The 12667-nt window shown below is 49.9% G+C and overlaps 1 protein-coding gene and 1 long non-coding RNA gene across 3 annotated transcripts in view; both read right to left on the bottom strand.

The window, feature by feature from the left end:
- LOC310851829 overlaps positions 1-12667 on the bottom strand; it is a 305116-nt gene that overhangs the window by 58654 nt on the left and 233795 nt on the right. The gene's annotated exons all lie outside the window — the stretch shown is intronic.
- Positions 1-12667, bottom strand: part of LOC310851616 (gap junction delta-2 protein-like) — a 175706-nt gene that overhangs the window by 13907 nt on the left and 149132 nt on the right. Inside the window, exon 2 of one of the 2 annotated variants that reach the window (XM_083754198.1) lies at positions 51-447. In XM_083754198.1, coding sequence (XP_083610324.1) covers positions 51-121 — 71 coding nt within the window. In that variant the 5' untranslated portion in view covers positions 122-447. Of the gene's footprint in view, positions 1-50; positions 494-12667 lie in introns of those variants that run through there. The other variant, XM_083754199.1, reaches the window with a different exon arrangement.

The following is a 12667-nucleotide window of genomic DNA, read 5'->3' as shown; positions in this document are numbered from 1 at the left end:
TCTCGCCAAGCGGCTAGTCCACTTGGCGTCTCGCCCTCTCTCTCTCTCACCTGCCTATCATGGTGGAATGCTGTTGCACCGCAGCCTCCAGCAGCCTTTCCAAAATGGTCCACTCTCCCATCGCTCCGGGCTGCACGGGTCTCCCCGCATCCGAGGGCTCCGCCGAGGGATGGTCGCCGCCGCCGCTGCCGCCCGCCTAGTCCGCCGAGTCCTGCCCGCGATCGCCCTGCTCACAGCCGGCCCGCCGCCGTCGCCATCAGCTGCGCGCAGCGGCGCCCCGCCTGGCGCAGGAGGAGCGGGCTGCGGGGGCATCCGGAGCAGCAGGGCGACGAGGAGGACGCGGAGAGCAAGAGGAGGAAGAGGCCGCCGTCGCCACCGTCTCCCCCGGTGCCCTGCTGCTGCTCATGCTGCCACCGGGAACCGGGGACCGGGGGAGCCTCTCTCGCTCTCTCCGCGGCGCGCCGCGCTCGGCTCCGTCTCCTGGCGCCACCTGGGCGCGCGTGTCAAGGGCGGAGAGGCGGATTAAGCGCCGGGCGGGCGGGCGCGCGGGAGGGAGGCAAGCAGGGACGAGGGCGCGCGGAGGCGAGGGAGGGAGGGGTGGTGGGTGGTGCGCGCCCCACCACCACCGCCAGGGAGGAGGAAGAAAGTGCCCACCGCCAGGGCTGCGCAAGCAGCAAGTCCCTGGTGAGGTCGGAGCAGGAAGAGGACTCTGCGGGGAGGCGACGCCTGGATCTTGCAGCCCCGGCTCCGGGAAGACCACGCCGGACGCGGGCGGGCGCGCGCTGGGGTGGCCCGGCGCCAAGCTGCCGCTCTAGGGGGTCCGGGGAAGGGCGAGCTGGTTAGGGGGTGGGGTGGGGGTGTCTCTTGCAGGCTGCTGGGGAGGGACCTCGTGGGTGGAAGGCGATTTGCAGAGGGGGGAGCGGGAGGTGGCTCCTCCGGCCGCAGCCTGGGCCCCCGAGCCGGGGTAACTCCCGGAGCAAGAGAATCGTGAATATTGGGAATCTAGTAAGTAGGGACGGCTCTCTCTCACGAGCTGTATATGCGCGCACGCAGGCGATAGGGTAAGCGTATCCAACTTGTGCGCTGGTTACGCTCGGGGTAATTTCGAATTTCTCACTGTTCCTACTGCTATTGCGACTCCAAGGCTTGTGCAGGTAGGCGGGGAGGGGGGCAGCTGCCCTCATGAATGAACCACGGCTGTGTTTTTGTGGTTGCAACCCGCCATGGGGGCCCCATTGTGAAGGGCAAGTGTAATAAACTGGAAGCATAATAATGACCAGCCTCCGTTTTAAAAAGAGAGAAAGTTTGCTGTAGCGCAGATGCGAGGCGAAAGGTTCAGGAAACTCCCTCCCTCCGCCCCACTTTAAATATTTTACTTCCCGCGCACCCCACCCCCAAAGCCTATTCCTGCGGGTGTCCACTGCACTATTATGATTAGTGGAGGAATGCTGTGGCGTGCATGCAACGGCACGCGCTGCGATTGCTGCGAGAGCGCGCCCACACGTGCACGCACACCTTGCAGTGTTTCCGCTGCATTCAGTGCTGCAGTCTGTTAACACACACAAACGCCAGGGAGAGAGATGGACGGAGAGCTCACAGTGTTCTTGCCGGGTGGTAAAGGAAGCGGCCCCCCACCCACCTCCCCGGTGACGGGGAGTTGCAGGATTTCTGCACGGGGGGGGGGGGAGGAGGCGGAAGCGTGTTGCACACGCACAACACACACGTGTTGCAGTATTGAGAGGGCGAGAGAATTGCGGTGTGTCCGAGACACTGTTGCTGTTGCAAGGTCTCCCTCCAGCCCACCCCCACTCCACTCTGTCCACACAGACACCAGGGATTTCGCTTTGGGCCACTCCATGAAACCAGCGTTCCTACGGCTCCAGGACTCGATCCTGTCCCGATCGCGGTGCGTGGCTTAGTTACAGGAGAGGAGAAAGGGGATTCTGCAGCCACCGTTTTCTCTGTCTCTTTGTGCGCAAGAAAACCCTCCTCTTCTGCCCATTGTGCCAAGGTCCAGTGTCCCTCCTCTGCGGCTACTCATTCTCCTTCCCTTTTATTTTTTATATTTTATTAGATTTGTTTACCGCCCTTCATACAAAGATGACAGCTGGGATAGCTCAGTCACTAGAACAGGAGACTCTTAATCTCAGAGTCCTGGGTTCAAGGTCTTTTCCAACTCTGCAATTCTGTGATGACAGGGCCCTTCGCAACATAAAATATTGCTTCCCCTGGATCTGATCCTGGCCCGAAGGCTGTTGCAATAGGCCAAGCCCATTGACGTTCTCCAGGGATTGATTTGAGCTGGGCTCTAGGACCAGGACATCCACCTCTCATGTCAATTCCGGGGTGCCAGAGATCGGTCACACTTTGGTGTGACCAAGTACTGTGGAGTACTGTGTCCAGTTCTGGGCACCACAGTTCAAGAAGGACACTGACAAACTGGAACGTGTCCAGAGGAGGGCAACCAAAATGGCCAAAGGCCTGGAAACGATGCCTTATGAGGAAGGCTAAGGGAGCTGGGCATGTTGAGCCTGGAGAAGAGGAGGTTAAGGGGTGATATGATAGCCATGTTCAAATATATAAAAGGATGTCACATAGAGGAGGGAGAAAGGTTGTTTTCTGCTGCTCCAGAGAAGCGGACACGGAGCAATGGTTCCAAACTACAAGAAAGAAGATTCCACCTAAACATTAGGAAGAACTTCCTGACACTAAGAGCTGTTTGACAGTGGAATTTGCTGCCAAGGAGTGTGATGGAGTCTCCTTCTTTGGAGGTCTTTAAGCAGAGGCTTGACAACCATATGTCAGGAATGCTCTGATGGTGTTTCCTGCTTGGCAGGGGGTTGGACTCGATGGCCCTTGTGGTCTCTTCCAACTCTAGGATTCTATGATTCTAAGCTCCCGAGCTTGGCAGGATAGGGAGCAGGCAGGTAGGAACTGGCTTCTTTCTCAGAGCCTGGGGTCTCTCCAGAGGAAGGAGGTTTTGCTGAGCTCCCACCCCCAAGGTGTCATCAGAGAAAGAGCCATTAATGAACTGCTCCCATTTACTACTCTTGCTGTGAAGGCAAAACCTGACTTCTGTCCCTGAGATTCTCCTGCAGGTTCTTCACTGGCAAGGATCTCTTGCGTAGCAAGGGAAGAGGAACGTGCAAAGTTATTTTGTACTTTGTACATGCTCAGAAAGCACATAAATACATTGCAACAACTGCCAGACAGGTGGCTCCTAAAGGTAAAGATAAAGATACCTCTGACTGTTAGGTCCAGTCGTGGACGACTCAGGTTGCGCTCTAATCTCGCTCTATAGGCCGAGGGAGCTGGCGTTTGTCTGCAGACAGCTTCCAGGCCATGTGGCCAGCATGACTAAGCCGCTTCTGGCGAACCAGAGCAGCGCACGGAAACGCCGTTTACCTTCCCGCCGGAGTGGTACCTATTTATCTACTTGCACTTTGACGTGCTTTCGAACAGCTAGGTTGGCAGGAGCAGGGACCGAGCAACGGGAGCTCAACCTGTCGCAGGGATTCGAACCGCCAACCTTCTGATTGGCAAGTCCTAGGCTCTGTGGTTTAGACCACAGCGCCACCTGCATCCCATGTAGGTAGCTCCTAGAGTAATCCAATTATTGTTCTTCCAAGTGGAATTGGAATTGACTTTCCACAATCTGAGGAGCATTAAACTTTTTCTGTACAGTGGTACCTCGCAAGACGAATGCCTCGTAAGACGAAAAACTCGCAAAACGAAAGAGTTTTTCGTTTTTTGGGTTGCTTCGCAAGACAGATTTCCCTATGGGCTTGCTTTGCAAGACGAAAACGTCTTGCAAGTTTGTTTCCTTTGTCTTGCAAGTTTGTTTCCTTTTTCTTAAAACCGTGCATTCACTTCGAGGAGCAACTCATAGCACGCGGTGTGGTAGCCTTTTTTGAGGTTTTTGAAGACTTTGGTGATTTTTGAAGCTTTTCCAAAGTCCGTGCTCTGCAAGATGAAAAAATCGCAAGACGAAAAAACTCGCAGAACGAATTAATTTCGTCTTGCGAGGCACCACTGTACTGTTCTGGGCACCACAATTTAAGAAGGATGTTGACAAGCTGGAAGGTGGGCAGAGGAGGGCGACGGAGATGGTCAAGGGTCTGGAAACCAAGCCTGATGAGGAACAGTTGAAGGAGTTGAGTATGTTTAGTCTGGAAAAGAGGAGACTGAAAGGAGATAAGATAGCCATCTTCAAATAGCTCAAGGGATGTCACATGGAAGATGGAGCAAGAATCTTTTCTCCTGCTCTGGAGGGTAGGACTCGAACTGATGAATTCAAGTTTTAAAAAATGAGATCTTGAAAACAACCACAACTTTATACAGCAATAATGATTTTTTCACACGAACTTCAGCCCAATCGTGCATTTGGCAACCCACTTTTTAATTTTGCACCATGCATTTGTGTTGGGGCCTTCCTGCAGTTGTTGGGCTCCCTCAGCCTCAGGCAGCCTGGCCAGTGGTGAAGGATGATGGGAGATGTAGTTCAACCACATCTGGAGGGCAGGTGCCAAGAATGCAGTCCTTTTGGCTCAGCAAGAACCATACCCACAGCTCCACCCGGTGGCATAATGGAGAATTGCACATATCCTCATTAGGAGCAGAAGTTTTCTGCAAGTTGCATTCTTGGCTCAGCTGTTTTGGACTTTCAGTTGTGTGCCAAGTTTCTTACAGTCCCACTGACAAATCTTTGCAGCGGCAGGAAAAAACCACTGCATTAAATCACTGTGATTGTCCATGTCTGGAGATTTTCTGCCAATAAATTTTCTGTGTGTTTGTGTGTTTTTTCAGAGTCTGTCAGGCAACCGCTAACACCAAATATCTTTCAGTTATAGGTGGCTGAAAACCAGCAAGACTTCGTTTGACACAAGTTTTAAATGCAAAGGCTCTGCCCCTGAACATGTGAAACAGCAGGGTGTCTATGGGCATGTGCAGAGTACATTTCTCTCAGCACTAAGCAATTACAGGTGGAACGGAGGTACTTCCTGGTGAGGAACGGGTTAATGAAAGAAATACAGGCAGCTCGAGTGAGTGAGTCAAGGCTCCTGCTACAGCAAAACCTTCCCCACTGCCACCAACACAATCATCTAGGTCACACTCATTTTGTGAGTGGGGGAATGTGAGCAGAGTTTTGAAAACAAAACAAAATCCTCTATAAATGTATATAACATGGGTAGCCTCAGCTGCGGAGACATTGCCATCATTTTGCAGGCTGAAAAACGCTCAGTTGTGAATGCTTGCAAGACCTTAGACATGAACTGTATACAGTGGTACCTCGGGTTAAGTACTTAATTCGTTCCGGAGGTCCGTACTTAACCTGAAACTGTTCTTAACCTGAAGCACCACTTTAGCTAATAGGGCCTCCTGCTGCCGCCGCACCGCTGGAGCCTGATTTCTGTTCTTATCCTGAAGCACTATTTCTAGGTTAGCGGAGTGTGTAACCTGAAGTGTATGTAACCTGAAGCGTATGTAACCCAAGGTACCACTGTACCAGTTCAGATTTACCAAAGGGATCCTTGCTAAGCTGCAAAGTTTGTAATGTGTGTAGATGGAACTGAATGGTTGTTCCTTTATCCTTTGGATGGGGCAAATTCAACCCATAGAATCGTACAGTTGGAAGGGACCACGAGGATCTAGTCCAACCCCTTGCAATGCAGGGATCTTTCGAACCCACAACCCCGAGATTAAGCATCTCATGCTCTACTGACTGAGAAGGTCCCCTTCATTGACAACGCTTAGGGAATCGCAGTGAGGATACCTCTGGGGCAGCCTCGCTTCCTTAACCTGGGATCCTCCCAATTTTCTCAATTAAAACTCCCATCAGCCCCAGTCAGAGTAACATCAAAGTATCTGAAGGGCACCAGTTTGGGGGAAATTGCCTGGCGGGGAGGGGGGTCATTTTCACAAGGAATGTCAAGAAAGCATTTGCCAGTATGCGAGTGGCGCTGTGGGTTAAACCACAGAGCCTAGGCCTTGCCGATCAGAAGGTCGGCGGTTCGAATCCCCGTGACGGAGTGAGCTCCCGTTGTTCGGTCCCTGCTCCTGCCAACCTAGCAGTTCGAAAGCACGACAAAGTGCAAGTAGATAAATAGGTACCGCTCCGGCGGGAAGGTAAACGGCGTTTCCGTGCGCTGCTCTGGTTCGCCAGAAGCGGCTTAGTCATGCTGGCCACATGACCCGGAAGCTGTACGCCGGCTCCCTCGGCCAAAAAAGCGAGATGAGCGCCGCAACCCCAGAGTCAGCCATGACTGGACCTAATGGTCAGGGGTCCTTTACCTTTACCTTTACTGACATTACAGAACAGAAAACAGCTAAGATTGCCAACTTTGTTACGGACCCTGCTCCTCTGCCTTTCGCTGCAGCCTGATTTGCGCAAGTTAAGCCGTTTAAGCCTTCTGCCCGGCTCCTGCATTTTCGCTTTATATCCAGAAAGGCTTCACCTGCTAAATTTGTGCATGAAAGGCTGCCGCTGTTAAAATCAGAGGAGGAGGGGGGGGGCAGGAAAAAAGTTGGCAGGCCTAACGGCAGAAGAGAAAGCCAACTTTTAAATTAAAGTTTGCAATCCAGCCAATGTTGGGTTTTGGATGTTTGAGTTTCAGGCGCAGGGTGTGCAAACACTGGTTGAAAACAACTTCCAGACTGGGTGTCAATCTCACCCCAAAAGTTCCTGCCAGGCCTGTAACGGTCTGGGTTGATTCCTGTCAATCCTGGGTGCTCCCTACATTTAAAGCTTCCCTTGCTTCCCTCCCATATTCCTGGGAACTGTAGTTCTGTGGGGTGGGGTAAACTAAAGTTCCCGGGATTATTTGGGGGAGGCCGTGTGTCTGCAGAATCACAAGACCAGAGCTGGTCCCTAGAGCTGGATCCGTGTAATCTGTGATCCTCAAACCAAGCTGAATGCCACTCTCTGAGATCACCCCAAGGATCATGGGTAGGCAAACTAAGGCCCGGGGGCCGGATCCGGTCCAATCACCTTCTAAATCCGGTCTGGAAATCAGTGTGTAGAATGTGCCCTTTTATTTAAAATGCTTTCCTGGGTTATTTGTGGGGCCTGCCTGGTGTTTTTACATGAGTAGAATGTGTGCTTTTATTTAAAATGCACCTCTGGGTTCTTTGTGGGGCATAGGAATTCATTCATTTTTTCCCCTTCAAAATATAGTCCGGCCCCCCAGAAGGTCTGAGGGACAGTGGACCGGCCCCCTGCTGAAAAAGTTTGCTGACCCCTGATCCACATTGACTGTTTTGTGACTTGCTTGGAACTGATGGACAGAGCTCAGTGGCGCTCTTCTTAGACCACAACACGGCTGGTGGTTTGTGTGCGTTTGATGCTGCAACTGTGCCGAAATGGAGCCTTCTCATCTCTGAGGAGAGACCACCTGAATCACTTCTGTGGCTGCTGTTGCCGCCTCAGAGATCCTGGGCGACGTTGCTATGGCGACAGCAAGGTGGCAGCGTGGTTGCCTGATGTGACCCGCTTCTTAGACTCTCATTAGGTGGGCTCTGAGCTCTTTGTCAAGGGAGTTAGCCGGGGCAACGGAGGGGAGATTATATATATTTTATCCATCCTCTCCTTCCTTCCTTCTCCTGAACCTGAATTGCCCTGGATTTCCGAGGGACGGAAAGAGGCTTGGGAGTTTGTGTCAGGGAGGAAGAGAGTGATGGAGGCTGGCATTCTTTTCAATTCAAAACAGGCCTTTTATCTTTCCTAATCTGATTGAAGCAGTGGCCTGAGGCGTCCCTCATGGCCCTGTAAGGTGAAGGCCTGTCTGGAAGGCCCCCAAGGCTGAAGAGAGCAAAAATGGAGATATAGCTATATCGGAGGAAGTGGGAAGGAACCCAGCAGGGGACTGAGGTGGTGTATATATTTAAAGCACACACACAGAGTGCAAGAATTATGGGAACGACAGTTCTCTTCTAGGATAGCTCAGTCGGTAGAGCATAAATACTTTTGTTGTTGTTTAGTTGTTTAGTCGTGTCCAACTCTTCGTGACCCCATGGACCAGAACACGCCAGGCACTCCTGTCTTCCACTGCCTCCCGCAGTTGGGTCAAACTCATGCTGGTAGCTTCAAGAACACTGTCCCACCATCTCGTCCTCTGTCGTCCCCTTCTCCTTGTGCCCTCCATCTTTCCCAACATCAGGGTCTTTTCCAGGGAGTCTTCTCTTCTCATGAGGTGGCCAAAGTATTGGAGCCTCAGCTTCAGGATGTGTCCTTGCAGTGAGCACTCAGGGCTGATTTCCTTCAGAATGGAGAGGTTTGATCTTCTTGCAGTCCAGGGGACTCTCAAGAGTCTCCTCCAGCACCATAATTCAAAAACATCCATTCTTTGGTGATCAGCCTTCTTTATGGTCCAGCTCTCTTTTCTATACATCACTACTGGGAAAACCATAGCTTTAACTATACGGACCTTTGTTGGCAAGGTGATGTCTCTGCTTTTTAAGATGCTGTTTAGGTTTGTCCTTGCTTTTCTCCCAAGAAGCAGGCGTCTTTTAATTTCGTGGCTGCTGTCACCATCTGCAGTGATCATGGAGCCCAAGAAAGTAAAATCTCTCACTGCCTCCATTTCTTCCCCTTCTATTTTCCAGGATATCCCGCCCTCCCCAGCTGAAGCCGGGCTCAGAGCAGCTAACAACAGTAAAGTAATACAGCATTCTAAAATCAATTCATTCTAAAATCTGTTCAAATCAAATCAATGGCAGCCATTGCGCTAGAGTTCTGTGAGGTTTACCAAAGGAGGGAGTCAGGCTGTGCCTTGGCCAAAGGCCTGGTGGAACAGCTCTGTCTTGCAGGCCCTGCAGAAAGATGTCAAGTCCCGCATGAGACTCTTAATCCTTGAGTCATGGGTTCGAGTCCCACATGGGGTAAAAGATCTCTGCGTGGCAGGGGCTTGGACTAGATGACTCTCGGCCCCCTCCAACTGTACCATTCTATGATTTTTTTGAGGGGGCCTGCTTTAACTGTATGGTGTCTCTGCAGCCTCACACCCTAATCCTGTCCCCCCCATTTTCTGGGAGTGGTGTGGTGTTGAGTCTCATTGAAAGCAACTTTCTTTGTGGAAATCATAAATCAGACTGCAGATCTGCAGCTTACCACTATTATTATTGTTATCGTTATTTAAAAATTATATATCACCCTTCATCAACAGATCTCGGCAGTTCCCAGCCCTAATAATAATAATAATAATAATAATAATAATAATAATAATAATATCTCCCACTTGGACTACTGCAATGTGCTCTACGTGGGGCTACCTTTGAAGGTAACCCAGAAACTACAACTAATCCAGAATGCGGCAGTTAGATTGGTGACTGGGGGCGGCCGCCAAGACCACATAACACCAGTCTTGAAAGACCTACATTGGCTCCCAGTACGTTTCCAAGCACAATTCAAAGTGTTGGTGTTGACCTTTAAAGCCCTAAATGGCCTCAGCCCAGTATACTTGAAGGTCCAGTATACACTGAGGTCCAGTGCCAAGGGCCTTCTGGCGGTTCCCTCACTGCGAGAAGCAAAGCTACAGGGAACCAGGCAGAGGGCCTTCTCGGTAGTGGCACCCGCCCTGTGGAACGCCCTCCCACCAGATGTCAAAGAGAACAACAACTACCCGACATTCAGAAGACATCTTAATGCAGCCCTGTTCAGGGAAGTTTTTAACGTGTGATATTTTAGTGTATTTTTGGTTTCTGTGGAAGCTGCCGAGAGTGGCTGGGGAACAAATAATAATAATAATAATAATAATAATAATAATAATAATAATTTATTTATATCCCGCCCTCCCCAGCTGAAGCCGGGCTCAGAGCGGCTAACAACAATAAAAGTAACACAATTTACATAAAATCCCAATCAATTAATTGAAATGCATTCTAAAATCAACTCATTCTACACAGTAAACCCCACTGAGTTCAGGGTGTATCCCTAAAAGTCTGTTTTGAATCGCAGACAATCAGCCCCAAAGCCAGACCCATTGAAAGAAAAGACCTAACTGTGTCTGATGGTAGATGTTGTCCAAAACAGTTCGGGGAAAACCTCGCTGGAGCGTTATGGAACCCGGGAACTATAGTTCATATAAAATAAGCTTTTGGATTTGCCCAACAACAACAGAGCTTTCCGGTTGCGTCCGCACAAATAAGTAAGGGGTGTTCTGGGCGCATGAAGAGATAGGTTCAAAGGACTTGTGCAGAGCTACAGTTCCTTTTGGCAAACTACAGTTCTCATGATTTGACCGGGGAGCAATGTGCTTCGCAGTGTTTCCAGAGATGCCAGTCCTTTCTCTAAAGACCTGGTGAAAGGGTTGGGTGGCGCAACCCCGTCTCCTTTTTTTGAGTCATCACTGAAGAACGCGGGCGCTGGGGCGCCTGGTCCACAAGAGCTTTGTTTGCCTAGCGAATGGAGTGTCTTGCCACTGTCTCTGCCAGCTGGCTCTGGGGAGCAGACGGAGGCCGCCACGTTTGTTGGCTGCCTGCCTATCACTTTGAGGTGTGCGAGGTCCCTGAATTTTGCAACGCGTCTCTGTTGCGGCCAATACCAAAAGCCTCCTTCAAAGAGGGCTGGTTTTCCAAACGCATTTTCTTTTTAAATTTTGTTTATTTGGCTTTTTATAATATTCTTAGCAAACTTAACTAAAAAAGGGGAACAAAACAGAAAACAAAACAAAAGATTCCTCAAACATTTCTTTTGCCACGTGGTTCGAAATGAATTCCTTTTTACTTGTCTATAACTAAACCTTCATGCTGAGTTGATTTTTCAACAATAGCTAGAGACCAGATTTGATTATACCGGGAAATCCTTATTTGTAATCCCTCTAAATATTTCCATCGCCTGGTGATTCTGATCAGGAAAGTGCCGCTTTCTAGATTCGCAAAGCAGACGAATACAAAGGCTAGTTTTAGTTTTTCTTTAAAAGCCAACAATCTGCATCAGAGATCTTGATCACAGGTCTCCCTGTCATGGCTCATTTGCCTTCCCGTCATCATAGATGAAGCTGAAAGCTAGTCCCATGATTGAAGTGACTTACATATATTTTAGTCCTCGCCATGCAATGACTCATAGCTTTGCCTGATTCACGTACTGACCTTTGCATCGAGTGAGGCTGCATATAGAATTGTAGATTTGGAAGGGACCACGACAGTCATCTAATAATAATAATAATTAATAATAATTAATTTTTATTTATACCCCGCCCTTCCCGGTTCAAAAACCAGTCTCAGGGCGGCTAACAACAAATTTGAAACACTTTAAAACACTTAATTATAAAAGCAGCATGAAATACAGTATAAAAACATGAATAACAATAACATTCAAAAATCAATTAGATAATCCCCAGGGCTAGCTGGCTGAATTACTCCTACATGGGCCAGCGAGGAGGCCAGGGGAGAATTAGTTGTGGGGTCTCAGAGCGGGTGATCTTCATAAAAGTGGGGGGGGGGGAGAGAAGGAAAATGAAAGATTCAGTATTCAGAAGGCTGAATTCAAATTAAAGGCCAGGTGGAATAGCTCTGTCTTACAGGTCCAATGGAAGGAGGTTAAATCCTGCCAGGCCCTGGTCTCATGGAACAAAGCATTCCACCAGGTTGGAGCCATCACTGAAAAGGCCCTGGCCCTGGTGGAGGATAGTCTGACTTCCTTAGGGCCCAGGACCTCTAAACTATGGTTATTCATGGACCTTTAGGTCCTCTGCGGGGCAGACCAGGAGTGGCGGTCCTGTAGATACGAGGGCCCAAAGTCACAAAGGGCTTTAAAGGTCAAGACCAGCACCTTGAACCTGACCCTATACTCCACCGGGAGCCAGTGCAACTGGTAAAGCACTGGGTGAATATGCTCCCATGGCAGGGAATGTTGCCAGGAGGTGATGGGACCAGTGGCCGTGATCTTCGTTTTTTTGATGTTGAGCTTCAGACCATATTTTGCGCTCTCCTCTTTCACCCTCATTAAAAGGTTCTTTAATTCCTCTTCACTTTCTGCCATCAAGGTTGTGTCATCTGCATATCTGAGACTGTTGATATTTCTTCCGGCAATCTTAATTCCGGCTTGGGATTCATCCAGCCCAGCCCAACAGTAGAAGACAGGAGTGCCTGGCGTGCTCTCGTCCAGGGGGTCACGAAGAGTCGGACACGACTAAGCGACTAAACAACAACAAGAAGAATTCAACACGTGTTTCCAAAGCAGGGACCGACTTTCGTGTTTTGCAGATTACTTATGTATTCATTTGTTAATTATATTTTACCCTACCTTTTCCCTAAGGAGCTCAAGGTTGCATAAGTGATCCCCCTCCCCTTTGTTTTATCCTCAGAACAACCCTGCCAGGTAGGCGAGGTTGAGAGGCGCTGTCTGAGCAGAGGTGGGATTTAGGACGATGCGACCAGTTCTGCCACACTGGGCGCTGAGCCTAGGGGGTGCCGCAGGGTGCCACAACTATGCCCTAGCGAATTGAGCCGTTGCAGACTCTGCACAGCCAGGGTTCAAGAGCACGGGGAAGGTTGTAACAAGGCTGGATTTAAGTTTGATGAGGCCCTAAACTACTGAAGGTAATGGGGCCCTTTATATGTCCAGCTGTCCTTTGTCAACAACAAATGGTCGCTGTTTTTTGTGTTGAATATATGCTATATGGTAATTTATAGACCTAATAGGTATCTCAAGCCATTTGCACGTGCAGAA

Source organism: Podarcis gaigeae, assembly GCF_964106915.1.
Source record: "Podarcis gaigeae genome assembly, chromosome: 8".
Classification (NCBI taxonomy): Eukaryota; Metazoa; Chordata; class Lepidosauria; order Squamata; family Lacertidae; genus Podarcis; species Podarcis gaigeae.
The sequence above is the reverse complement of the archived record's forward strand: the minus strand, read 5'-3'. Positions and strand labels throughout refer to the sequence as shown.